Source organism: Mus musculus, chromosome 17 (assembly GCF_000001635.26).
Source record: "Mus musculus strain C57BL/6J chromosome 17, GRCm38.p6 C57BL/6J".
Taxonomy (NCBI): domain Eukaryota; kingdom Metazoa; phylum Chordata; class Mammalia; order Rodentia; family Muridae; genus Mus; species Mus musculus.
The window spans coordinates 29,250,549-29,276,196 of NC_000083.6; the positions used below are offsets into that span (position 1 = coordinate 29,250,549).

A 25,648-nucleotide genomic window follows, 5' to 3' on the forward strand; every position below is an offset into this window, starting at 1 on the left:
TTGCATGGGGGAAGCTAACAGAGACTCAGGACCACCAGGACCAGGCAGTGTGAATCTTGAAGGCAGGAATGCTGCAGCACCCCCCACCTCCGCTCTGCTGGGTCGAGTGCATGTGGTGGCGCATGCCTGTAGTGTCAGCACTTGAGGTAGATGCACACTTATCGAGTTTGAGGCCAGCATGGTCTACATAGGAAGTTAAGACCAGCCAGTGCTACACAGTGACACCCTGTCTCAAAAAGAGAAAAGGCCGAAAATCTAGAACAATACTAGACCACAACAGTGATTTCAACCACCATGGTGGTTTATTCTGTAAGTTTCTATGTATTACATAGGTATTAACACCCTTCTTGCCCCACTCCCTTGAAATCCAAATAGTAAAAAAAAAACCAAGGACATCATGCACAAAAACCTCTTACCTATTTTCTCTAAAGCCCTAAAGCATGTCACTTCCTGTGGGAAGCCTGTGACGGCCTTGTGCTCACTAGACTCCCATCCCTCCCCGGGGAAAAATGGCCAAGGCTCCTTCCTGCTTCCTCTCAGAGATTCATTGCCCAATCATTACACATTATCATCCCCACTTGACACCTTCTCAGCACTTGACTGTTGGATGCATTTTTCATTTGGCAACAATTCAATATGGCTTTGCGTGGGATGTGTAGTGTCAGAAGCAGCAGTATTGATGCTCAGGCTCAGAGGGAAGAGCGAGTGAGCTGTGCATATTCCTGGAAGAACTCACGCTGGAGGCTGAACGGGGCTGTGAACAGGGGGTGCGCAGCTAGTGCGCTCATCAACGCGGCCCGCTTTTCAAGTCTGTGACTGTCGGCCAGAATACAAACGTCCCCAGAGACGACCCCTCTGCTTCGGAGTAGGTATGCATGACGCAGAATCACACAGCACCCTACGTCATCCGGAAACCAGCTCCCGGGGGCCTGGGAGTGCTGGGGACAGCATCCCACCTATCCAGAGGGGTACGCCTTAAGAATCTTCACGTCGTCCACAGGACGGTCCTGGGAGTTTGTTTCCACCATGCCCACTCGATTCACCATCCCTATACCCTGGCACACTCGGCCAAAAATAGTATGCTTGCCGTCCAGCCATTGCGTGGGGGCCAGGGTCACAAAGAACTGGCTGCCATTGGTGTCTGGTCCTGCGTTGGCCATGGCGAGAATCCCAGCCCCTGGGGACATAAGGAGAGAGAAGAGCATGAAGGGCAGCCCCTCCAGCTGGCAGAGCCGCAGCACTGTCACAGATACAGAGGACTTCACCCCGCTCTGTCACCACTGCCAGCACCCACAGCAGCCCTTCCTAGGGGCAGAAAGGTCTCTTCCTGCACCACCCCAGCAGCCCTGAATGCCTCTGCCTCCAGCTTCTCTTGTGCTGTGCCTGACTAACCACTGGCCCACCTTACCCACGTTTCTCAAGAGCCCAGCAAGGCCTTGCTTTGCTTGGAGGAAGCTCCAGACAGCCTTTGCTTTATGACATTTAACAAGGAGTCCAGAATACAGACCATGCTCAGATCTGCTAAGGACTCTCAAGAGGCACTGTTCTCTTTCATCTGCCAGGGCACTTTGTGGCGCCATGGCTGGGCAGCTGTCTGGCACTGTGCCACGGTGTCAGGCACTCACCTTGAATCACAGCCAAACGAGCAAGCTTTCAACACACACTCCCTGTCCCGCCCACCCAGCCCGAGTACACACTCACCAGTGAACTTCAGGTCTGGATGAAGCTCATCTTCAAACTGTTTGCCATAAATAGATGCGCCACCTCGACCTGTCCAATCAGAAGACAAGCAATGAACTGCCCAGCCTCCTCACAACAACAGCCTGAGGTCAAAGGACATTTCAGAGTCCAGGGATGGGAAAGACAGTGAGCTCCCCAACCCCCAGTAGACACATTATAATGTTCCAGTCGCTAACCTCATGCAGGTAAGACAATGCCATCTGCTTGTTAAGTTAACGTTCATGTTAACAATGTGCAGGAAACAGAATCAAAAGGGCAGTGATACCTGCGTATCTCCCGAGTATCTCAGCAAGAGTGCCCAGGACCCTAGTCCAGCACTAGCCTACCACAGACACCGCTAATCACCACGCTCTGCTGTGCCTAGCTCTGCCCACAAATCCTCACTCCAGGCACCAGTTGTAGAAGGACCTGAGATGACCGTTGCCTCCCCTTGCAGGGGGTGTGTGTGTGTGTGGGGGGGTGTATGGGGGGGGTGTGACAGAAAGGGAAAGCTATCAGCTTAGGGAGGAGCTGCGATGGCACTGAGACACGTACAGTGGAAGAGCATCACATGGGCACAGTGCACGGAGAAGACGGGGTGGGCGGTAAAGGTTAGACAGAGACTTGTGGCCAGCAACTCATCATGGAAGGCTTTCAGAGCAGGAACTCAAACAGGGATCTAAAGGCAGGAGCTGATGCCAGGGTCATGGGATATGGCTGGATACTGGCTTGCTTCGCTTCTCCAGCCTTCTCTTAGGACCACCAGCCCAGGGACCGCACCATCTAAAATGGGTGGGCCTTTCCTTCCACAGCAATCACTAATTAAGCAAATGCCCTATAGGCTGCCCACATCCTGAGTTTATGGAGGCATTTCCCAATAGGGGTTCCCTCCTCAAGTGCCTCTGGCTTGTGTCAGGTTGATAGAACACTAGCCAGCCCAGGAGCCTGAAAGCCACTACATAAAAGCCACCACAAATATTAAGGCACAGGCCAGTTAAGAGCTGGATGTGGCAGGAATCTGACATTGGGCCAGGACAAGGAAGGGCAGGCAGGAATCTACTTTTAGGCTAAAACAGGGAAGTAAGTGGGAGTTTAGGGTGGAACAAATAAGTAGGCTACGAGCAAGAAAGACTGGGCATGAATATGACTTTGGGCTAGGACAGGGAAGTAGGCTCAGCTATCTTGGTCATCCTGATAAGCCTTAGACACAGTGAACACGGTAGTGACAGTGACTTTGTGGGACTTTTGTTTATTGCCTTGCAGTTTCTTGACTATTTGTGTTTATTGTCTTGCTTGTTCCTCAACCTAGAACTGACCTTATTATTTGCATGTATTTAAAATGGTATGAAAGCAGATTGGGAAAAAAAATTAAATAAAAATAAAAATAAGCCTGCCTCACTCAGCCTTAGAACTGGCTGGGGTCAAACTATAAAGTTGTCTAATTGTCTTTTCTTTTTAATCCTCGCTCCTGCCCTGGAGAACCTGTTGACTGACTGAGCTGGCTTGGTCAGCCGGCACGAGTAGAGACTATAAATAACCAAAGAGACAAGAGGATGGCGCAGGGAGGCCCTCACATCTCTCGGCAGCTCGAGACAACTGGCTGGGTTTTCCAGAGCACCATTTACTCAGAGCTCGCTCTTTCACAACCCTGCTCAACCCTTTGGGGTTCACAGAAAAGGCCAGCAGGACACCTGGTACTGACACTTCTGAAGGCACATGGAGTAGGGGAGAGGCGGCCAGGCAGGGAAGGACAAGTGTCCTCAGCAGTGGACCCTGTGCAGATACTGTCAGCAGAGCGAGTGCCCAGCATAGGCCCCACAGGCTGTGGCTTGGCCCAGACAGCTGAGTGACATGCTTCTGGCCTCTGTGAAACATACGGATTGCAGATACATAAAAGGGGCCACTCTGTTGCCCGACCCCTGTCAGCTAATGCTTTGCAAATGTCTTTTGGATGGTGTTTTTAATTACACTTATTTATGTGTTCATGTGTGCGTATACTCTCATGGTGCCCAAGTGGAGATAAGAGGGGTCTGTTTTCTCCTTCATTCTGTAGATCATTGGGCTTGGTGGCAAGCGCCTTGACCTATGGAGCCCTCTTGCCATCTCTCGATTGTGTAGGGGGATCTGTGAGGCATGGAGGTGTTTAAGGATGACAGGCGGGCAGTGGTGGCTCTGGCCATTGACACTAGCACTCAGGAGGCAGAGGCAGGATCTTAGAGGAGGCCAGTCTGGTCTACAGAGTGAGTTTCGGGGTTTCGGCACAGCCAGGGTTACAGAGAAACCACATCTCGGGAGGAAGGGAGGGATGCTAAAGTGTGGCTGGGATGCTGGCTCAGTCACTCGACTGTGCTGCGCTCTGCTCTCAGGAATAAGTCTCCATTGATCTAGAACTTCCTCTGCTTGCCAAGACCGCCTGAGATTGACTGCCTTACTACCCAGACAGCCTGCTGGCCCTCTGGTCTGGACCTGTGGCATCCTAGCCTGGTCCTGGCTCACCCGCGGCCAACAAATCACCGTGTACAGTGAACCATCTTTCTCTGCGTCTCAGCTGAAGAACCAGATAAATAATACATAAAGCTATTTCTAAGACTCTCCAGCACTTCCTCCCCCCAATTCTGCCCCCTGAAACTCCCAAGAGGAACAGACTGACATCGAAGGCATGAGACACTGCTACATCCACTCCAGTAGTGACAAGTGCAACAGGCCCCGAAAACCTGGGCGCTGACCCAAGGCAAAAGTTCATGGAACCGTGGCATCCTGTATAAAGAATGCTCCAATGTCCTTGCTTTAGTTGGTAAACGGATCTGTGTGCTTTCCCTTAATATTGCTTTATTACAAGTGCTCCTAAGGACTGATATTTTGACATATAGCTAAGTTAGATTCTAGGCAGTCCTTAATCAGACCTTGGGCATGGATAGCCAAGTCACTGCCATACACAGGCATTTACCATTATCTAGGAAGGAAGTTTGTGATCTAAGAAGGAACCAGAGTAGATACTTAGAACTATAGATAGCTGAGTTATATCCATATACAAGTATTTACAATGGCCTAAGGGGAAGGTGGACTATACAATAGACTAGAGTAGGAACTATGGCAAGGGCACGAAGCCCTGGACCCTGGCTTCAAAGATCAAGTGGACCTTAGGTGGAGCTGTTTTTGATCCCAGTGGTTAACACTGAATTTTATCCCAGTTGGTTCCTGCCAGTCCTACCTTGTTTGAATTCCTCTGTTTTGTGTAAGAATCCAGTAACCTCTTTGTACCTAGCTGGTGTGTCACCCAACTTCCCTATTTTCTTCTGTATAAAAAGCTTGATGCTCGATTTGACAAATTACATTCAGATTCTACACCATCTCGTGTGTCGCTTCTGTTGGTCATTCGCCGACTCCTTGTCCACCTGCAACCAGAGACCCGTTCCACGCAGATAGGAGACCCAAAAAGGGGACAGTCTGCGGCAAGACACGATGCGTAGGCTGACACTATGAGTTACTCAGCTTGGTGTGACTTGTCCCTACCACAGGGCACTCATGTCAGGTCATGTGATCAATCAAAGCCTCTCCCCCCCTCTAGAGACAACAAGCACTTCAGGTCACTGTCCCCTGGGCATTCCCAGCGCTTTCTCCCCACCTTCCCTGGCCTCAGACAGGCCGACTCCTTTGAGACCAGCTGAGGCTGATGGCCCAGTTCTGTCTCACAACACAGCCAAGCCCTCTCTCTCCTTAGCATTTCCCTGTAGCTGTTTCTCATCTTCCTTCAAAAGCGGCTGCGGGCCTCTCACAAGGCCAAGATCAAAAGCAAGAAGCTGAGGGAGGGTGGGGGGAGCAAGCTCGGGTTTATTAAACTGTGGGAGAAAAACACAGCCACAATCGCCACCTCTGTTAGAGCCCAAAGCACCCCAATGATATACCCACTTAGTAACAACAGTGTACCAAACCTCTGTTAGAGATTACCCACCAAAAGTACCCAAGGCTACCCCTGCAGGGCAACCTGCAGCTACAACTGTCCTGTCTCAGTTTTCCCTTCCTGTCAGCACGTCATTAGTATTTCCTATCTTAAAATCAGAACAAAACCCCAGCTCCACAGTCCCTCAAGTGTCCTATGTCCCCTTCACAGGCACGGGCTTATCTCCTCTCTCCATTCTCCCTGACCGGCTCATCCCATGCTGAGGACTCTCCACACACTCGTCCCTCTCTCCATTCTCCCTGACCAGCTCATCCCATGCTGAGGACTCTCCACACACTCGTCCCTTGCTCCCCCTTGGCCTCCCTCGGTCCCCAGCAGCCTCTCACAGCTGGTGTCACCCCCCCCCAAGACTTCCCAGTGCTCCCCTGTCCCTGGCAGCCCCTTTCCATTGGCACCTTCTTTCCCAGGCCCATGGTGCCCTGAGAACGCACCTCTTCCCCTCCCCATTCTCTCCCCCGTAAATCTCTGACCATCTGACCATGCCTGGGTGTCTGCTTCCCAGGGATCACACTAACCCTGGTCCACACTACAGCGTCCAGCCCTGCTCTGCTCGCTCACAGGCAGCCTCTTGATGGAGCAGCTGGAGGGCCCTACACTGCCCTGCTTCAATCTCTCCATTTGCATCTCACCACATTCAGAACTAGATCCACCATCCACATCACCATCCCAGAGGACAATCTGTGCTCAGTGCCCCCTCTGTGGTCTTTGACGTCGTCCTCCCCAACCCCACCCCCCCACTCCCCGGCTCCTGAACTGTGTCTTGGCGAGCGTTGTGGTCTACAGGCTCTAACTGGCATTCCCTCTGGCGTGTTCCTGCCCCAACACTGGTACTCAGAGCTAGTCAACCTTATCAGAGGTCTTTCCTACACGCACCACAACCAGCACCGCTCCGCCTTCCAGCCCAACAGTTTTGAACAGGGGTTGGCTGTGGCCCTGCGGATCCCGGTTCTCGTCAGGAACAGCTTTGGTTGTCATAACTGAAGGGTCTACTATCTAGCAGGTGGATGCCAGGCCAGGCCAGCTGCTAAACATGCTTCAGTGCCAGTCCAGCCCACATCAGAACCCTCTAGCCTCCTCGCCTGATAATGTCAAGGTGGAGACACCCTGCCCTGTCCCCAGCAGTCACTTGACAGTACACAGCCCTGCTCACCTACTGCCTTCTGTCAGGGCTATCTCCCTGCTGGACTCCGGCCCATAGCAGCCAGGCCCACAGAGGGAGTCTAGCAGGTACTGTGAAATGCTAAGTAAATTAACCAAAAGAACTGATCTTTTGAACCGATTCTGTGCCAAGGCTTTGCCTATGGCATTTCCAACAAGAATCACTTAGCTGTCACCTGGACGTGATCCTGCCTTGCCTAGGATCCCAGCTGGACTCAGCTTCTCAGGTATTTTGTGTCTTACTCCAGTCACAAGGCTCCCTGTGCCAAGTTAAATCTGACCGTGCGTGTCAACCTGCACCCTTGGTTGGTGGGCTTTGCATTACCTGGCCCACCTTACCTGACCCTATGCCTTGTCCCACTGACGATCAATCCATCGATCCATCTACCTAAACTGCTCCTCTCCTGCTCCCATAGGTGCACTTCAGAGATGTGTGACCTCAGAGGCCTCAGAGTCATCCACTACAGACAGACTCAAGAGTGAGCGATTGGTGGGATCCCATCACCAACCACTGACTCTAGGGCGGCAGGCTCTCCTCCACGCTTCCCTGCGAGTGTATCAACACTATTCTTGGCTTCCCAAAAGTTAAGTTGTACGATTCCTTCAAGGCCCGCCCACAAGGCCTCCTCTCTGGTCTAGCCCCACTCTATCGAACCAGTCCCCTCATTATGATACACACAACCTGCCTGACATACACAAACCACAGGACACCAGCAGAGTTGCACAGTCACAATCTCACCCCTTTCCTGCTTCTTACAGGAACGGCTTGTTTCCTGTGGAGCCGGGAGCCCTATATAAGGAGACGCCTGGGCTTCTGTGCTCAACACCCCTCAAAGGCCCTGGAAAGGCGGGGCACCTAGTGGACTCTGAGCAAGTATTTGCTAAATGAGTGAAATTAACAATGGCCTTACTGTTCCAAAGGACAGGTTCCGTGTGTTCCTGGGGCTACCAAGAAGACTAATAGAAGAGGGGGCCACCCAGCATGGTGACCACGTGTGATCCGAGGCCAAGAACAGAGCAAGATGGCCTCCCAGAGGCACTTGACCGAGTGGCCGATCCTGACTGGAGGTGAGGAAGGGTAAGCAGAAACAGATGGAAGGCTCCCAGAAAGCCCAGGAAAGGGCTGTTAGGTTGTCTCAACATGGGCAGTGCTCAGCATGAGATGCAGGAAGCCGAGAGCAGCTGTGGAGGACTGGCTCCAGGAAGATGACGGAAGAAAGCTTTCTGAGTAGCCAGGCTGCAGACAGCGGAAATGCAGACATACACCAACTTGCTGCTGAGAACCTGCACCGTTACCTGCTATGCAGCTGAAACACAGAAAAGCCGTGTCTTCCTTGGCTGGCTGGCTGGCTCTAGTGCCTGGGGCTGAGGGGAGGGGAGGGTTTCTCTCCTGCTTGCTTTTTCACAGACCTGCCGGCAGACTGCAAACACTTGTTATACTTGACGATGCAGCAGTATTGGAAATCCTCTGAGTGCTTCAATTTCATTAAAAGCACATTATGGGGCTGGGTGTGGTGGCACACGCCTTTAATCCCAGCACTTGGGAGACAGAGGCAGGCAGATTTCTGAGTTCAAGGTCAGCCTGATCTACAGAGTGAGTTCCAGGACAGCCAGGGCTATACAGAGAAACCCTATCTCAAACCACTCCCCACCCCCAAAAGTACATCATGGAAATGTGACATTAGGAAATGTGACATTAGGAAATGTGACATTAGGAAAGAGAGCAAAGTAACTAGAGAGACCAGGAGGGCACTGCGCCAACAGTTCACTTCTGAGTCCCTTCCACTCACTGAGCGTGGATTCTCAGCACTGTGTTACAGATAAAATTCATTTCATTATGGCAAGGAGAGAGTGAAGCACCTTGGTGCACACCTTTAATCCCAGAACTCAGGAGGCAGAGGCAGGTGGATCTCTGGGATTTCAGAGCCAACCTGATCTACAAAGTGAGTTCCAGGACAACCAGGCTACACAGTAAAACCCTGTTTCAAAAAAACCAAAAGTCAGGAAATCAGGAATCAATCCTGCCTTGCCTGGATGCCCAATACAATGAACAAAACACAAAGATTTTTTTTTTCCAAAGGCAAAAATAAAGAGAAACAAAGAAACAGCCTGGTGTGGGGAAGCAAACCTGTAATCCTAGACTGGGGGTATGATGGGGGAGCAGAGACAGGCAGATATGTGAGTTCCAGGCCAGCCAGGGCTACACAGGGTTTCTTGTCCCTGAATAGCCGAGAAGACTAAAGCAGAGCCAGGCCCTCAGAAGTCCCACACCCTGCATCTGAGAAGCCAACAGAGGGCGCCAGAGAGCAGCCCAAGCGCCACCCAGCACATGTAGCTGGCTGTCTTCAGGGTTATACTTGGGGGATGAGCCTGGGGTAAGGACAGGGGAACCCTGGGACATAATTTACTGGCATCTTGGAAGACAGGAGAAGCTAGCCTGACCAGGAGCTCCCAATTCTCTTAAGGCTGGGATGCAGTGGAGAGCCAGCCACCTTGAATTCACAGAGGGCAAGATAAAGAACACCAAATAAGTCTGGATAAATGGCAGGAGTCTACTTATGCTGTACCCAAACAAAAGCAAGGTGCGGGCAGGACACACAGGTGCTGATACCAGCATCAACAGAAAGGGCACGGGAGTAATGGGACATTCCACAGCAACCGTGGAGGACAGCAGCAGGAGGAGGGGGAGGGCCATCAAGATGTGCAGGGCTCAGCAGAGGGTGAGACCCTAGTGAGTCAGCAGCCCAGACAGGAGATGAACACCGAGACAGACTGGAACCCAAATGACCAACAAAGCGCTAATGCAGCTACTGAACAGACACAACCGAGAACCAAGCAAGACAGAGTGATGGGCCGGGCGTGGTGGCGCACGCCTTTAATCCCAGCACTTGGGAGGCAGAGGCAGGCGGATTTCTGAGTTCGAGGCCAGCCTGGTCTACAGAGTGAGTTTCAGGACAGCCAGGGCTACACAGAGAAACCCTGTCTGGGGTGGGGTAGGGGGTGGGGGTCTTCAGCGAAGGCGGGGGTAACCTATTCACAACAGACAGACAGGAAAGAGCAAGGCACAGCACAGCACTTCCCGGAAGGAGGGCAGTAAGCATGACCGGGAAGTGCTCCTACAGGCTGAATTTGTCAGCAAATTCAACCTAAGTAACTCGCTGGGCTGAGGCCGCAGCATAGACGGTCGAGTGCCACACGTGCGCAAGGTCTCAGCTCCCAGAACCACACCAACAGGACCTGGGGCGCGCATGTGTACGCCCATGGGAGCAGGGGATGTCTCCCGACCTTTTCATCAGCAGCCTACTCTGCTGTGTCCATCTAGCCTGCATGGGAACGGCCTCTCCCTGATCTGGGCCTGATCTCTGTTCCTCCATCTACTCTCTGAGCAGCAGCCTGAGTGACCCCGGAAAGCACAGACCAGATCCTGCCGCTCTACTCAAAAGAGCTCTACTCAAACACAGCAGTGGTCGCACTCCTTACAGAAGGACATGCTCTAAGGGCTCCGCCCCCAAGGTCAAGGTCCCAACTCTCATCAGTTGCTTCCATTCTAACAGCACCCCATGGAGAACTTTTCTGGTTTTCTACTAAAACTGGCTCCCCACCCATCCCCCCGCTAGTCTGAGAGTGGGTGTGTGGATTCCCCCCGCCCCCCAGTCTGAGAATGGGTGTGTCTCTGCTCATTTGCTCACAGCTATATCCCTAGAGCTTAGGTCACGGACACAAAGCAGGCTCACATCTATCTGGTTTTTTACTATTTTTGAGACAGGATCTCTCTGTGTAGTTCTGGCTGTCCTGGAACTCACTCTGTAGACCAGGCTGGCCGAGAACTCACAGAGATCCACCTGCCTCAGACATCTGTCAAATAAATGAGTTGGAATAAAGGAACAGTTTTATCTTCCGAGACCTGGGACCGCCTGCTTTTCACTCCTGACTGAACCGAATCCATGTCTCACTCCAGCGGTATCTTCTGCTCAGGAGCAAAGATGATTTCCCAGTGAGTTACACACATAGTAGCTATGAGGAAGACAGACACTGTCAGCAGAATCAGAGACCAGAGCCAGCCGTGTGCCTGAAACCCAGCATGTGTGAGGTGGAGGCAGGAAGAGCAGGAGTTCAAGGACACCCTGGGCTACATTGACACCCTGGTGGTGGTGGTGGTACGTGGAGCTCCTGATGCAGTCCCATGCTGGAGGTGGGGAGTGGGCGCTACTGAGTCGGTCGAGTGCTTGCCCAGTATACTTTAAGCCCTGGGTTCAATCCCCGGCACGACAAAGACCATGCATGGTGGTAGCCGGTCAAGCTGTGGCTGCCTTACCACCCAGTTCCTCCCCAATGGTGGCTTAAGTGTACCTGTGCCTGTCGGGTCGCCGCCTTGGATCATGAAGTCCTTGATGATCCTGTGGAACTTGGTGCCATTGTAGTAGCCCCGCCGAGCCAGCTCCGCGAAGTTCTTGCAGGTCTTGGGCGCATGCTTCCAGTATAGCTCCAGGACAATGACTCCCATGCTGTGGTGGGGACAGAGCCTAGATCAGAGCAGGCGGCAGCCCCCAAGACTCCTGCCGTTTGACCGTGAGAGACAGCAGCTAACTGCACCCAGAGTTCATACTCAGAAGGGAACAACCCAGGAAGCAACAAAGCCACAGCCAATCACCGGAGCGTGACACGCAGGACAGCTCTGGCATACAATGTTCCAAAGCAAAACAACCATAAACAAGCCAACATTCTAAAAGCATGTGCCGATGCTCTGAAACTAACCCCGAACAAGGGGAAAGTCCTCACATGACACCTATAGATGTAATAAAAAGACATTAAAGTATGAGTAGTTTATATACATTTGCGTCAGTCTGGGGCTTAGGCGGGGCAGAAAGCAACCAGCTAAGAGTCAGGATGTTCAATAAATATTTTCTAGCATATTTCTGATCATGTAAACATATCACCTATTGAAACCAAACTTGAATAGAAAAATAAAGCAGCCCTTGTGTTAAAGAGTGGGTCACACTGGTGGAGACGACTCAGCTCCTAAGAGCATGTCCTGCTCTTCGGGAGGACCACACTTCAGATCCCAGCACTCCACCAGGGGGCTCACAGCCACCTGTACCCCCCATCTCCATGGTTTCCAATACCTCTGGCCTCTGAACTCATGTGCACACACACATAATTAAAAGACAAATCTAGGGCTGGAGAGATGGCTCAGTGGAGAGATGCTCTCCCAGAGGTCCTGAATTCAATTCCCAGCAACCACATGGTGGCTCACAACCATCTGTAATGGGATCTGATGTCCTCTTCTGGTGTGTCTGAAGACAGGTACAGTGTACTCATATAAATAAAATAAATAAATATATCTTTAAAAAAAATCAAATCTAAAGAGAATGTGTAAAGCAAATAGGCTGGTTACTTCAAATGTCCACATACACCCATACGAGTGCTTTTATTCTCTTCTCTTAGTGCCTTTAAGGATAAAACAAGGCAGGGGGCTCCTGCTGTACATTACCCACTGAGCTCTGGGGAGAATCTGTATGGCCCAGGTTCAGGAGGTCCAGCAATGTGAGCACTCTGTAGAACTGGGAGCGAGAGCAGTGGTGCGTGCCTTCCTAATGTCTACACTCAGGAGCCAAGGGCAGACAAAATGGGGCTCAAGTCAGTAGACAGGGCAGACCAGGCTCCAAGCAGGGTTCCCTTCAATCAGTATGAAAACCAGGTTGCAGGTAAATCTATAAAATGCACCATTTCTCTGCTAAAACTGGAGGGGTGTGTGTGATACAAAGCCTTCGGGACAGGAGCTGCTAGCAATAGTAAACTGAGCGCAATCACACACAAGGGAGGCAAGGCACTAGGAGGTGGCTTAATTTTATATATTAATATAAATATAATAGAATGTTAGGTAAGCAGTCTATTCTATCCAGCCCAGCCCAGCCCCTGGACTTCTGATCCTCCTGCTTCCACCTCCAGAGTGCTAGGATTACAGGCTTGTGCAACCACACCGAGTATATATGGTGCTGTAGCCCGAGCTTGGGGCCTCGGGCATCCCCAGCTCAAAGATCACTCTTGGATTTTGGAGAAAATAAATTTTCTTCTACTTCCAAAGAAATTTGTTCAGACAACTCTACTTGTCCCGTGATGTTTACACATCTGTCTCCTTCACCATAATCCAGATTTGTGTTTTCAAAAATCCAGGTCCTACGCGCATGGCTTGTGTGATCAACACACACTTGTTGAGAAAAAAAATGAGTGAGTGAGTGAATGAATGAATGAAGATGGAAGGTGGATATAGGTAAATGAACTAATAAACGTCGTGGGGAAAGGACAGCAGATAGAAATCGTCGAGGTCTCCGGGATGTTGGAGGGGCTCCCCTGAGGTCCCTTCAGAACTTACAGGTACTCCCGGCCGCAGCTCTGTGCGTGCGGGCAACCTGCGAGTCAGGCCGGCCACTGCGGCACGAACCCGCGTCCCCTCCACCAATTCCTCCCCCACCTCCAACCCTCACCTAGTCTCCAGGTAGACGTTGGGCGGCTGCCAGGTGTCTGGGGGAATCGCCGCCATGCTGAGCGAAGGTATCCCCCCCGCTAGCAATCACTACTTCCGGCGGAGTTAACCCGGGACCCGCCCCTGGGCACACACTTCCGGTTCCCGCCGATCCGCCCGTTTGCTTGACAGGATTTAGGGCGCTGGGACAAGAATGACGAAGGATCCTTCTTTCTAGGCTGGGAAGAGGGTTGCAAGTCGAAATGCTCAGTGCAGGAACTCAGACAAGTGCAAGATTCTCCAGGGGCGATTCGCGCCACGCTCCGGAACAGTGATTGGTCTGTTTTGGCGCGGAAGGCGGGAACAACCTTCTTCACTCTGATTGGAGGGCTGGAGAATTTCCTAGTTCCCAGACTTGGGTGATGCCCCTGGCTGGCTTTGAACTCAAAAAGATCTGCCTGCTTCTGTCTGCCGAGTGCTGGGATTTAAGGCGTGCACCACCACGCCCAGCGTCTATTCCTTAAAGCAATCCTGTGGATGACAGGAGTCCCGTTTTTCAGCGGAGAAAACTGAGACTCCGCCGTTAAGTGCCACATGGCAAATCTGATCCCACAGACTCCAAAAGCAAAGAGCATGTGGAAAGAGGAAAAGGCTGGGAAGAGAGACAAAGCTTAAAATGACTGTCCCAGGAGATAGTGGTGCACGCCCCCAGCGCTGGAGCGGCAGAGGCAGGGGGATCTCAGAGTTCAAGGCCTGTACAAGGTCTCTTCTACAGAGCGAGTTTCAGGATAGCTAGGACTACTCAGAGAGGTATCCTTGGAGCTGGAAATGCAGGCCAGTTAGTAGACGGCTTGCCTAACAGGGCTTAGTGGGTAAAGTACTTGAATTTAGGTCCCTAGGACCCATGCAAATGCCAGGTAGATATGCACTTGCGGCCTCAGCAACCGGGAAAGCAGAGACCATGGGGAAGAATCCAGGGAGCTGGCTAGCCATCCAGTCTAGCCCAAATAGCTCTCTCCAAGTTCAGTGAGCCACGAGGGAAATGTATATTTTATATTGAACATCCCATAATTAACAACAAAGAAGTAGGAAAATATTTACAAGACTTCCTGAGTTCTAAGATGCATCTACCCTCCCACCCACCCACTTCCTGCACAGCAAAGCAAAAATTGAGCAAATGCTTACTCTTAACAACCTACGGCTCTTCAGAAAATTGAGCAATGCATATTAAAGAGAAGCAATCTGAACCGTAGTGTGCAAGGTACTTACTTACAGGCCAACAGAGCTGTGGGTGAACACTCTGGGGAGGCTCTCCCATTAAAGATCAGATAAATAAAAAAGACTTTAATTTTTTATTTATTTTGTGTGTGTGTGTGTGTGTGTGTATCTGGGTTTGTATGGGCACACAGGAGCCCACAGAGGCCAGAAGAGTGTGTCAGATCCCCCAGAACTGGAATTACATGCAGGCTCTAGCTGGCATATGGAGGTTAGGAACAGAGCACCTGAACCATTTCTCCATCCCTAAGAATGACATTTTTCATGATTAAGGAAAATTATTTTTAAAAACAGTCTCTTGGACCGGAAAGGTGGCTCAGAGGGTAAAGTTACCTGCTTCCAAACCTGAAGACCTGAATTCAACCTGGGACCCATACAGCAGAAGAAAAAAACTTCTCATAAGACACACAAATACACACACACACACAGAGAGACACACATATACACAGAGAAGAGAAGCGGCAGGGGCTCTAGCTCAGTGAGAGCTTAGTTGCCCAGCATGTCAGAAGCACACACTAAACCATCAAAAGCAGCTAACTTCCACAGCCTAAAATTATAGATTTTATCTTATCTTTTTTAGGGGTACTTTTTTTTTTTTTTTTTTTTTTTTTTTTTTTTTTTTTTTGGTTTTCGAGACAGGGTTTCTCTGTGTAGCCCTGGCTGTCCTGGAACTCACTTTGTAGACCAGGCTGACCTCGAACTCAGAAATCCGCCAGCCTCTGCCTCGCAAGTGCTGGGACTAAAGGCATGCGCCACCACGCCCGGCTGGGGAGTACTTTTTAATTTTTTTTTTTTAAGTTTTGTAATGTTTTGGCATTTTCGATGTGTTCTACAATTATGTTATATTAAGGCAGGCCAACGTCAACTTAAAAATAATCCAGTGTCGAATCCGACCCTCAGCTCAGCACCATTTCTGACCCATATTTGACACTGCACTGTGAGGCGGCCTGTCAGCCTTCTCTGTGTTTGTGAGGGTGAGTGAGCGGTGTGAGCCTTTACTCCTCACTCACCAGTAGGCCTTCAGGGGGCTTCTCCCCAGAGATCTTAGGGGCCATGTGATTAGGCTACCCCATAGTTAGACATTCCTGTCCCTTCCTCCTCCTCCCTCGCTTTGCCCGCTTCACCCCTTCCTTCCCTTCTTCTCCCTCCTTCTTGGGCATGGCTTGCTCTTCAGGCTTCCCTTCAACCTCTCTCCCTAGCGACACCTAGAGAGACTTAACTCTGTCTGTCTTCCTGTTCTCTTTCTCCCTTAATCTTCATGGTTTATGTCATTAAGAATATCTTTATAGGGCTGGAGAGATGACTCCGCAGTTAAGAGCACAGACTGCTCTTCCAGAGGACCTGAGTTTAATTCCCAGCAACCACATGGTGGCTCACAACCATCTGTAATGGGATCTGATGCCCTCTTCTGATGTGTCTGAAGACAGTGACAGTGTACTCACATACATGAAATAAATAAGTCCTTTTTAAAAAAAAAAAAGCCTTATAAAAATCTCCAACTCAGCTTTTAATTAGTTAGGCCTGAAAACCTCTGCTATATCCAATTCATGACTCCTGAGTCAAGGTCCCTAAAAGACTAACAGACAGTTGAAGGTGACATGGGGCTCTAGGTCTCTGTCACTGTGTTACCTCTGACATCATGGGGGCTCATTCCTGAGTCCACCCAAAGCATCATAGGTGAGTGTCCCTGACCACTGCTTGGCTATGTGTGGTCTTGGTTTCTTTGCTTTTCTTTTTCTGGGCAAATCCCAGTTAATGTTTACCGAGTGATGCTGCCACAGAAGGTAGAATAGATTCATCTACACTCTGTTCCTAGCTCGGAACAGTAAATGTCTCTTCTTGGGAGACATCATCAATAAGGTTTAATCCCCCAGATTTTTTAAAAGGTTTTTTGTTTGTTTGTTTGTTTGTTTTTGTTTTTGTTTTTGTTTTTTATATGTACATGAGTACACTATTGCTCTCTTCAGACACACCAGAAGATGGCAATGGATCCCATTACAGATGGTTGTGAGCCACCATAAATTGAACTCAGGACCTCAGGAAGAGCAGGCAGTGCTCTTAACTGCTGAGCCATCTCTCCAGCCCTTCCCCCCTCCAGCCCTGTTCAAGAGAACAGCTAGAGATGCCTTGGAAAGAAACTCCCCAAAGCAGCCCAGTCTGTGAAACACCTTTTTTTTTTTTTTTTTTTTTTTTTTTTGGTTTTTCAAGACAGGGTTTCGCTGTGTAGCCCTGGCTGTCCTGGAGCTCACTCTGTAGACCAGGCTGGCCTTGAACTCAGAAATCTGCCTGCCTCTGCCTCCCGAGTGCTGGGATAAAAGGCTTGCGCTACCACTGCAAGGCTAGCCCTAAATTCTTAAAGACATTCTCTGTTCTCTTCCAGCCTGTCATCTAAGGAGGCTGCCACTCTGATCGTCACTGTTCTCTGTAAAGCTGGTGTCCTTAGGGAAACAGAACTGTACCTCTTCAGTGCAGTCTCACCTGTCTCTCTTTGCCTTGCAGCTTCAAGTGATGGGAACTCTGCTAACCCCAGTTCTCTCACTCGGTGAGGTTCTGAAAAGGGGACTTTGAGAATTTCCAAGGCCACCATAGATGAATTTAGGCTCCATATATTCTCCTTTTTAGTTTTTTTGTTTTTTTGTTTATTTGGTTTTTCGAGACAGGGTTTCTCTGTATAGCCCTGCCTGTCCTGGAACTCACTCTGCCCGGCAGCTACAGACAGTTCTAAGCCATTGTGTGGGTGCTGGAAAGTGAACTCTGGTCTTTTTCTGGAGCAGCAGGTGCTTGTAACTCCGGAGCCCTTTCTCTAGCCTGTGTAACTGTCATTTTAAGGGGTTAAAAACAAAGTCAGTTCTGGCAGGCTTAGTATGTCAGCTGAGGGTACAGGTAGTAGTGGGTGTCAGGAAAGGAGACTTATTTGTGCCTGTATGGGGAGAGCGTAGAGTGGCCTGGTGGCCTGGAGTCTTTGCTCTGGTTCATCTGACCCCATCTCACAGTCACCATGGCTTTTGAGTTATAGCATCAGGGCTGAGCCCAGCATTTTGTTTCAGGTCCCCGGGTAGAAATCAGTTAAAGGTTCTGATATAGAGGCTTGAGAGATGGCTTGGCTGTTCAGAAAGCTGTTTTCCCAAAGAATTTGAGTTCAGTTCCCAGAATCTATATCATTCTGCTCACAGTTGTCTGTAAGTCCAGTTCCATGGGATCCGGTGCCTCTGAAGACACTTATGTGCATGGAGAAGCGTACACATACTACACACACACACACACACACACACACACACACATATACAAACAGTTGCTGACTGCCACTCCCTATTTGTGAGAGAAACCTGCAGTCAGTTAACCAGCTCCATAAACCTGTTTGGCTGGTTCATGGTCAGGTGTTGTGAGAATGTTCATGTTACAATATATAATTCTTGAAGCAGTTTCCTAAGAGTACAGTGCTTAGTGATGCTTACCACAGAACCAGCAGTCAATAGATACAAACGAGTGAGCCAAGTGTAAATGGGAATGAATTGAGTCAATGAGTCCGGACCCCTAAAAAAATTTTTTTATTATTATTATTATTGTTGTTATTAATATTTTGAGACTTCTACGACTGAGAAGGCGCAGTAGTGCCATCTGGACGTCAGGGGGAGCAAGAGCACAAGCTTTTCAGATACCGCGAGATTTGCCCCGCGCCCCGCGCCCCGCGACCTCGCCAGATCTGTTTCGGAACCTGGGGCGCAAGGAGCTTTTCCTTTGTGTTCCAGCCCTGGCCGGCGGCGCGAGAACCACTTCCGGGTCGCGCTGCCGGAAGCAGGAAGTTGTTGGCCCACCCTCCTCGCCCGGCGGCTGCTGTCCCCGAGGCGGGAGGAGCCCGAGAGGGCGCGGGCCCGCATGTGAGTGACTGGGGCCCGAGGCCGGGAGGGGGGAGGCCGGCCGCCCTCCGCGGCCGCCGCTGCCTCGCGCCGCCCTCCTCGCCGCTCCCGTCCGCGTTCTGCTGACTGACAGCACCCCCGACCGCTCCCCGGGGCAGATCCCCTCTGACATCTTTCCCGAGGCTCCGCGGGGAGGGTGACGGGGTCCGACACTGCTCGAACTTGGTTCGCAGACGTGGCGGCCGTGTCCGAAAGCCCTGACCCCGCTTGCCAACCTGTCACAGATGCCTTAGCGTCACCCCTGAATGGCCCCTTCTTAGACATCTTAGCCCAAATGTTAAGGAGGAAGTACTTAATTTAATTTTATTTATTTTAATGTGGACTTAATGTGATAAACTTGGCGTCTCAGAACGTGGCATGGCACACTGACCCGTTTGCAGTCAATCGCCTGCCAGTACGAGAAAAATAAGCTGCCTAGTGTTTCCTTGCATTTTAAGACTTAAACCTTGCAAGCCATGTGTCGTGAGTATGCTATGTCAGAAACATAAAGGGACACGTTTGTCTTTTCACAGTGCCAGGCACAATGTCTTTCACAATGGAAGTACAGATTCACAAACTGGGTTTCGTTGGCTGCAATTTTGCCAAGATTTCGAGATTTCCCTTGACAGCTGGCCATCACCGAAAATAGAATATATCATTCCAGTCTTCACTGGTGATATTAACTCTCACCGGAGACTACACATCCCACAGTAATTATATGTCTATGTAGGCTATTGAATAGCTGTGTAAGGGGTAAAGAGGCCACAGGAGTTCTAAGAGGCCTTACATGAAGCAGAAGACAGATGTAAAGAGAAAGACAAGTATTCATGATAAGGTATGAAGGCTTTGGAGCTGAGGGAGGCCCGGAGCTAGACTTCACCATTGAGGTGAGCTTGGGAATGAACTGGAAGATGGTCCAGAAGGACACACAGGTGGCCACATCAACAGTGGCAGGAAGGGGAGGATCTTGAGCTCCAGAGATTGGTAGGAGTTCTCTGCTGTCAGCCTTTAATGAACACACTCGTGGTTACACGGGCAATGGGGGCTCTTGTCATTATAGCTTTAGAAGTGTTCATGGGGCTCAAGTGAAGGTGATCGATTTTTGCCACTTTCTAGGGCATATGATAAGTTGGTTTTATTTAGTGTATTTGATAATGGATCTCCTGGTGTGAATTCAGTACCCTTATGTGTTCATAGAGTTCTAATTTATTTTGATAAGTTATGGTTGGTTGGTTGGTTGGTTTGGTTTGGTTTTCCTCCCTGGCTAGCCTGGAACTCACTCTGTAAACCAGGCTGGTCTCCAGCCCTCCTCTGCCTCCCAAGTGTTGGGATTAAAGGCGTGTGTCACCTCATCTGGCAGCCTCGATAGGCCTATAGGTGGAAAACTCTGTTTATTAACTTTTAGAAGTAAGTGGTTGTCAGTCCGTTCTGCGTGAGAGACGCTAACAGGTGGTGGAACCCTATGCACAGTGAGGCGTGGTGTGGTCTTCCTGCTTCTGCATTCCCACTTAAAATAGAGCCAAACGCTGCTTTTATAGAATGGAGTCACCTCGGGCAAGGTACAACCTGAAAACTGCTGTTTCACACAGTATGAAGTAACACATAACAAGGCACACACAGCTTACAACCCCACACATTTTATGATCTGAAAGCCTGTATCACTTTGGTATCGAATGTTCTGTAGTCATCGCACTCTTGGTAGTAGAGATTACGCCTACATCTTCAGAGTCAAAGTCTTTCCCTTGTTCACTGGGTAGTTCCCAGTGTGGAACTTTTTATGGACCTCTCTCCCATTTGGTTAACTCAAAGTTGACTTGTTTCAGTTTCTCTCTTAAGAACACACGGGGAATGGGGGTTGGCTCAGTGGCAGAGCGCTGGACTGGTATGCGCCAGGCACTGCTCAGGTCCCCCTACTGAAGGGAAGCAATGCAGATTACAACTTAAGTCAGGCATGCTGACGACTGCCTTTAATCCCAGCACTTGGGAAATAGACTACATGGAATAGTTTCTTAAAACCAAACCATCCCGAGACCCCAGCTATACATGTACATGTATAGTATATGTATACACAGGTGGGCATGTTTGTGTGGAAAGTTCACCTTTGCTGCCTTGCAGTTTGGGCTGAGTGTTCACACATCCCAACTTTTATACCAGAAAGAGCCAAACTCAGGTCCTGAAATAGCAGTAACCGCCCGTGGTCAGGGAGCCCTCCTGCAGCCTGCATTTTCTCCATTCTCCAGTTCTCTGCCTTGGATCATTTTTCTGTGACCCAGTTTAAATGTCTGTCCTCCCTGCCTATTCTCTGACATTCAGAAAAGGTGAAGGTGCTTGCTTCCAGGCCTGCTGCTCACTAAAGCGACACCAGGCTGATGTGTATCAGGAGGAAGGGCACTCGGGGAACCACGAGACATGGTTTGGAGACAGTGTTCAGCGGGTCCTTTCTTTGGATTTGTTCCTTCATTGGGTTCTTTGATTTTTTTTTTTGTGTGCTCTCATTTTCTCTATTTTTAAAAAAACTTTTTAAAAGTTAATATGTGCATTGGCGCTGGAGTTACAGACAGTTTTGAGTTACTGGGAACTGTAGTTACTGGGAATTGAACCAGGATCCTCTGGAAAAATAGGCAATGCTTTTAACTACTGAACTATCTCTCTAGCCCCAAGTTGTTGTTGTTGTTAATATTAATATTCTGAGTGAGTGTATGCACCACATATATAATAAGAGGCCAGAAGAGGGTTCAGGTCTCCTGAAACGTAGGGGTAGGACTTACACAGTTGTGAGTTGTGGTGTGGGCACTGAGAACCGAACCCAGGGCCTCTGAAGTATTAGTAAGTGCTCTTAATCTCTGAGGCGTCTCTGCAGTCTATTTTCTCCATTAGTCTGCTTTGAAGAACTCACAGTGTAGATTGGGAGGAGATGGAAGACAGGCTTTTTAGGAAGATGCCTGTGAACTAGCATGGTAATAGAGACGGTGAGGACGGCTTAGTGGAAAAACAGGACAGACCAAAGAGGTGGCAACTAGGCCAAGTAGGCTGTGGTATGGGTTAGACTTCATCTTATAGCAGTTATCAGTAAGTGTTTCATTTACTTGGATATTAGAACAAATTTTGCATGTGCCATTGTGTAATCCTCAATTGCAGTAGCTATAATTATTCACCACTATCACCTCTCTTTTTTTGGATACAGGGTCTCATGTTTGAGGCTCCAGGCTAACCTCACACTTGCTATGTAGCTGAACTCCTAATCCTCCTGACTCTAATTCTGACTCTAGTTGAGTGCTGAAATTACAGATGTGTTCCCCACATCTGGTTTATTATCCCCCCCTTTTTTTTAAAGATTTATTTATTTATTTATTTATTTTATGTAAGTACACTGTAGCTGTCTTCAGACACTCCAGAAGAGGGCATCAGATTTCGTTAGGGATGGTTGTGAGCCACCATGTGGTTGCTTGGATTTGAACTCTGCACCTTCAGAAGAGCAGTCGGCGCTCTTAACTACTGAGCCATCTCACCAGCCCCTTATCCCTTTTTCATAAGTGAAAAAATTCTAAGATTTAAGGAGTGTATCAATAAATAGAGGAAACTAGGTGAATCCAGATTTCTCCAGCTCTAGCTCCTGTGTCCTTAGCAACCGTGCTAAATTGTACCCCAGAAAGACGTAGGGCATCTTGAAAGGTGTGTAAACCTGACCCACTGTTTAGAAAACCACTGTCAGCCGGGCGTGGTGGTGCACGCCTTTAATCCCAGCACTCGGGAGGCAGAGGCAGGCGGACTTCTGAGTTCGAGGCCAGCCTGGTCTACAGAGTGGGTTCCAAGCCGGCCTGGGGATAAATAAACAAATACATATAAAAACCACCTGTGAATAAGAAAAAGGTTAAGCTGAAGATAAAAACTGGAAACACAGAGATGACCGTTATCTTTGTGATAGTCCACGGTAGAAATTTTTTTAATTATTTATTCTCCTTCTCCTTCTTCTTAATAATAATCTCTGTCTTATGGCCCAGATTGGCTTGGAATTCACTGTGCAGACAAAACTGGCCTCAGACTTGCAGAGATCTTCCTGGCCCTGCTGCTGAGTGTTGGGGTTCCAGACGTCATACCTATATCATTCAGTGGTGATTTCATGGGCAGGAATGAGGCAGAAAGGAGAGTTTCCATTTAAACTCAAGAGGACTGGTGTCTTCATTAAAAAGGAAAGACAGACAGAAAGGGAGGGAGGGTCTAAGGGATAGCTCAGCAGGTGAAAGAATTTACCGTCGAGTGTAATGACCTGAGTTTGATCCCTGGGACCAACATCTAGGACACAGTCAACCACCACATGTGTGCACGTACACAGAAGAAAGTAAACATTTGAAGAGGGTGGGGAGGAGGCTGAGCTGACAGGATGACAGGTTCAACTACACGCGCCTTCCTCAGTGGGGAATCAGGTCAGCCCCGTGGGTAAATAAGAGGTTGGCTCTTGAGCTCTATAAAGAATTGTGGTTGGGGGGGTGGGTATGGGGGACCTTTGGGATAGCATTGAAAATGTAAACGAGGGGCTGGTGAGATGGCTCAGTGGGTAAGAGCACCCGACTGCTCTTCCGAAGGTCCAGAGTTCGAATCCCAGCAACCACATGGTGGCTCACAACCATCCGTAACAAGATCTGACTCCCTCTTCTGGTGTGTCTGAAGACAGCTACAGTGTACTTACATATAATAATAAAATAAATAAAATTTAAAAAAAAAAAAAAAAGAAAATGTAAACGAGGAAAATACCTAATTAAAAAAATAAATAAAATAAATTCTCTTTCATACAAAAAAAAAAGAATTGTGGGCTGAAGAAGATTTGGGGATCACTCAGCGTTGTAGTGGAAGCTATGGAAGGAATGGGAAAATCAAGACAACTGCTACATAGTTATCTCTGGTGTGAGAGAGAGCAAGACAGGTATGCCAGGCTGAAGGACTGAGGGAGAAATGGGTGCTGACGGCGGGTGCCGCGCAGAGGTCACATAAAGCGGTCACTGAAAAACGCTCTTTGGACTTGGCACCAGGACAGCAATTGGTGACCAGTGAGAGCCAGATTGGCCAAGTGAGAGCACAGGCATGTGATTCAGCAGGTTAGTGAGGGAGTGGAGGCCCGAGGAAGACAGGCCAGCCCCTCCTGGATTTAACTCTGAAGGGAGGGGACGCAGAAATCCGGCATCCCGGCATTATAGCTCCCCGGGGACAGAGTGTGTAAAGGCAGAAACAGGAAAAGGCAGGGCTCAGAGGAGAGAGGTAAGTTTAAAGATGTGCAGACTTCTGCAAGATGAGAACGCAAAATAAGTCAAACTAGGAATGTTCTGTGTTGAATAGGTCAGAGCCAGCAGCCAAGGCTATCAGAGATCTTGGAACTGTGTAAAGGGGTGTGTGTGTGTGTGTGTGTGTGTGTGTGTGTGTGTGTGTGCAGAGAAAGGCATTTAATTAATTACATACTGAGCAGCAGTAGAGATTAGTAATTTTAGTGGGAATGGCGGTGGAGCATGCCCATTGTTACATGGGAAATTTTTATGGAGTGCTGAAATATTTAGAGATAATTTAATGTGTCACAGTTAACTTCAAATGAGTCTGATAGAAACACAGCCAGGTGTGGTGGCACACACCTTTGATCCCAGCACTCAGGAGGCAGAGGCAGGCGGATCTCTGTAAGCTTGAGGCCACTGTGGTGGTCTACAGAGCTAGTTCCAGGACAGCCAGAGCTACACGGAGAAACTCTATTTCGAAAAACCAGAGAGAGAGAAATAAACAGGGGGTTGGGCAGATGTGGGCCAGTGCTGACAACAGATAAGTCTAAGTGAACACTGTGGATGTTCACTGTTCCTTCTGCTTTCCAGAAATCTTCCAGTTAAAGGTTTGAGGGAAGCTAGAGAATGGAGGTGCATCCGTGGGCTGCTGCTGCTGTGTGGTAGATCTGTAGTTTATGCTTTATAACTAAAATTCCGTGAGCACGGAACACCTGCTGTGGGGCGAATGTGGCCGCAGAGGACAGCCTGGAGGAGATGGCACTCTTTCCACCTGTGGGTCCTTAGGATCAAACCCAGGTTATCAGGGTTGGCAGCAAGCACCTGTACCCACTGAGCCATCTTAGCCTCCTAAAACATTGTAATCTTTGACGATTTCCTGGGTCTCCTGGCCTCTACAATTTCTGTGTCATGTAGGGGTTCTATGTTTAAGTAGTTCATGTTAGTCCTGTAATGGTGCCATGCCATTTTTGTTTCCTGTGTGACTTTTTCACTAAGCATTTCCTTCTCAAAGACTAAGTAATTTTCCATTGTATTTACAACCACCTGTTTCTCACTAGTATTTGTAACTCTGCTAATCTGTGAGTGGACTCCTGTCTGGGCTGTGGTGAGCTTGCCGTGCAGGGATCTCCCCAGAAGCCATGTCTCCGTTCCTTTGGCGTGCTCGTAGGATTGCTTCTGTTGTTCATTTCCAACACGTCTGTAGCATTTTCTGCTTTTGTGCTTACCAATAGTGAAAATAGAGTGTTGTAAAATTTAAGTACTTACAGTTCTAAATTATTACTGTTTTGAATCACAGAAATCGTTTTAATATTTTACCAGCTACTGTCCCTTAAGCATGTTTAGTTTTCTTTGGTAGTTTTTGTCTGTTTCTATTTGCTTTGGATTTTTGAGACAGGCTCTCTTTATATAGCTCTGGCTTTCCTAGAACTCAATATATAGACTTGGCTGACCTCAAATCCACGGACCTTATTGTCTCTGCCTCCCAGGTGCTGGGATTAAAGTCATACATCATTATGCCTGGCTCTTGGAAGTTTTTAATTACAATCTAATGGATGTATTGTTCTCTTAGATAGACTGTCTTGAGTAATGAGAACCTTGGGATGACATTGAATGGAATGTATATATGGAGTGTGCACACGATCCCCACTAGGGAACTAGTCAGAGGAAAGAACTCTGGGTATTGCTCTCATTGTTAGTAGCTGGGATGTGTGCATTAGCTAAACGGATCAGTATTGTGACTTAAAATCGCTGGGCCACCACAGCCGTTCATGGCAGTGTTCAGGACATGTCATGTCACTGGAGGAACTGCTGCAAAAGTGACAATTACATTTATTCTCTCTCTCTCTCTCTCTCTCTCTCTCTCTAAGACAAGACAAGGTTTCTCTGTGTAGCCCTGGCTGTCCTGGAACTCAATCTG

General features: G+C 49.1%; 2 protein-coding genes across 6 annotated transcripts in view; one reads left to right on the forward strand and one right to left on the reverse strand.

Annotated features, from left to right (window-relative positions):
* Nucleotides 1-286: 286 nt before the first annotated feature.
* On the reverse strand, nt 287-13,423 carry Ppil1 (peptidylprolyl isomerase (cyclophilin)-like 1). The gene is made up of 4 exons (NM_026845.4): nt 13,324-13,423; nt 11,189-11,343; nt 1,702-1,770; nt 287-1,177 (listed from the first exon to the last, which is right to left on the reverse strand). The coding sequence occupies exons 1-4, from the start codon at nt 13,377-13,379 to the stop codon at nt 957-959; spliced, it is 501 nt and encodes a 166-aa protein (NP_081121.1). The 5' UTR covers nt 13,380-13,423; the 3' UTR covers nt 287-956.
* Nucleotides 13,424-18,239: 4,816 nt separating this feature from the next.
* BC004004 (cDNA sequence BC004004) overlaps nt 18,240-25,648 on the forward strand; it is a 34,101-nt gene continuing 26,692 nt past the window's right edge. For 3 of the 5 annotated variants that reach the window (NR_166461.1, NR_166462.1, NM_001379078.1), the window contains exon 1: nt 18,378-18,454. Coding sequence is in view for 1 of the 5 variants with exons in the window: in NM_001379078.1 (NP_001366007.1) it covers nt 18,453-18,454 (2 nt within the window). In the remaining 4 variants the exon portion in view is untranslated. Of the gene's footprint in view, nt 18,455-23,563; nt 23,726-25,648 lie in introns of those variants that run through there. The other 2 variants (NM_030561.3, NM_001379077.1) reach the window with 2 other exon arrangements.

Bases quoted from the DNA above. Each gene is read 5' to 3' on its own strand.
- Ppil1 (NM_026845.4), bottom strand. From the start codon at position 13,379: ATGGCGGCGATTCCCCCAGACACCTGGCAGCCGCCCAACGTCTACCTG. The intron at 1,771-11,188 runs GTACACTTAAGC...CTGATTGGACAG, and splicing joins CGGCGACCCGACAGGCACAG to GTCGAGGTGGCGCATCTATT. The intron at 1,178-1,701 runs GTGAGTGTGTAC...TTATGTCCCCAG, and splicing joins TCCAGACCTGAAGTTCACTG to GGGCTGGGATTCTCGCCATG.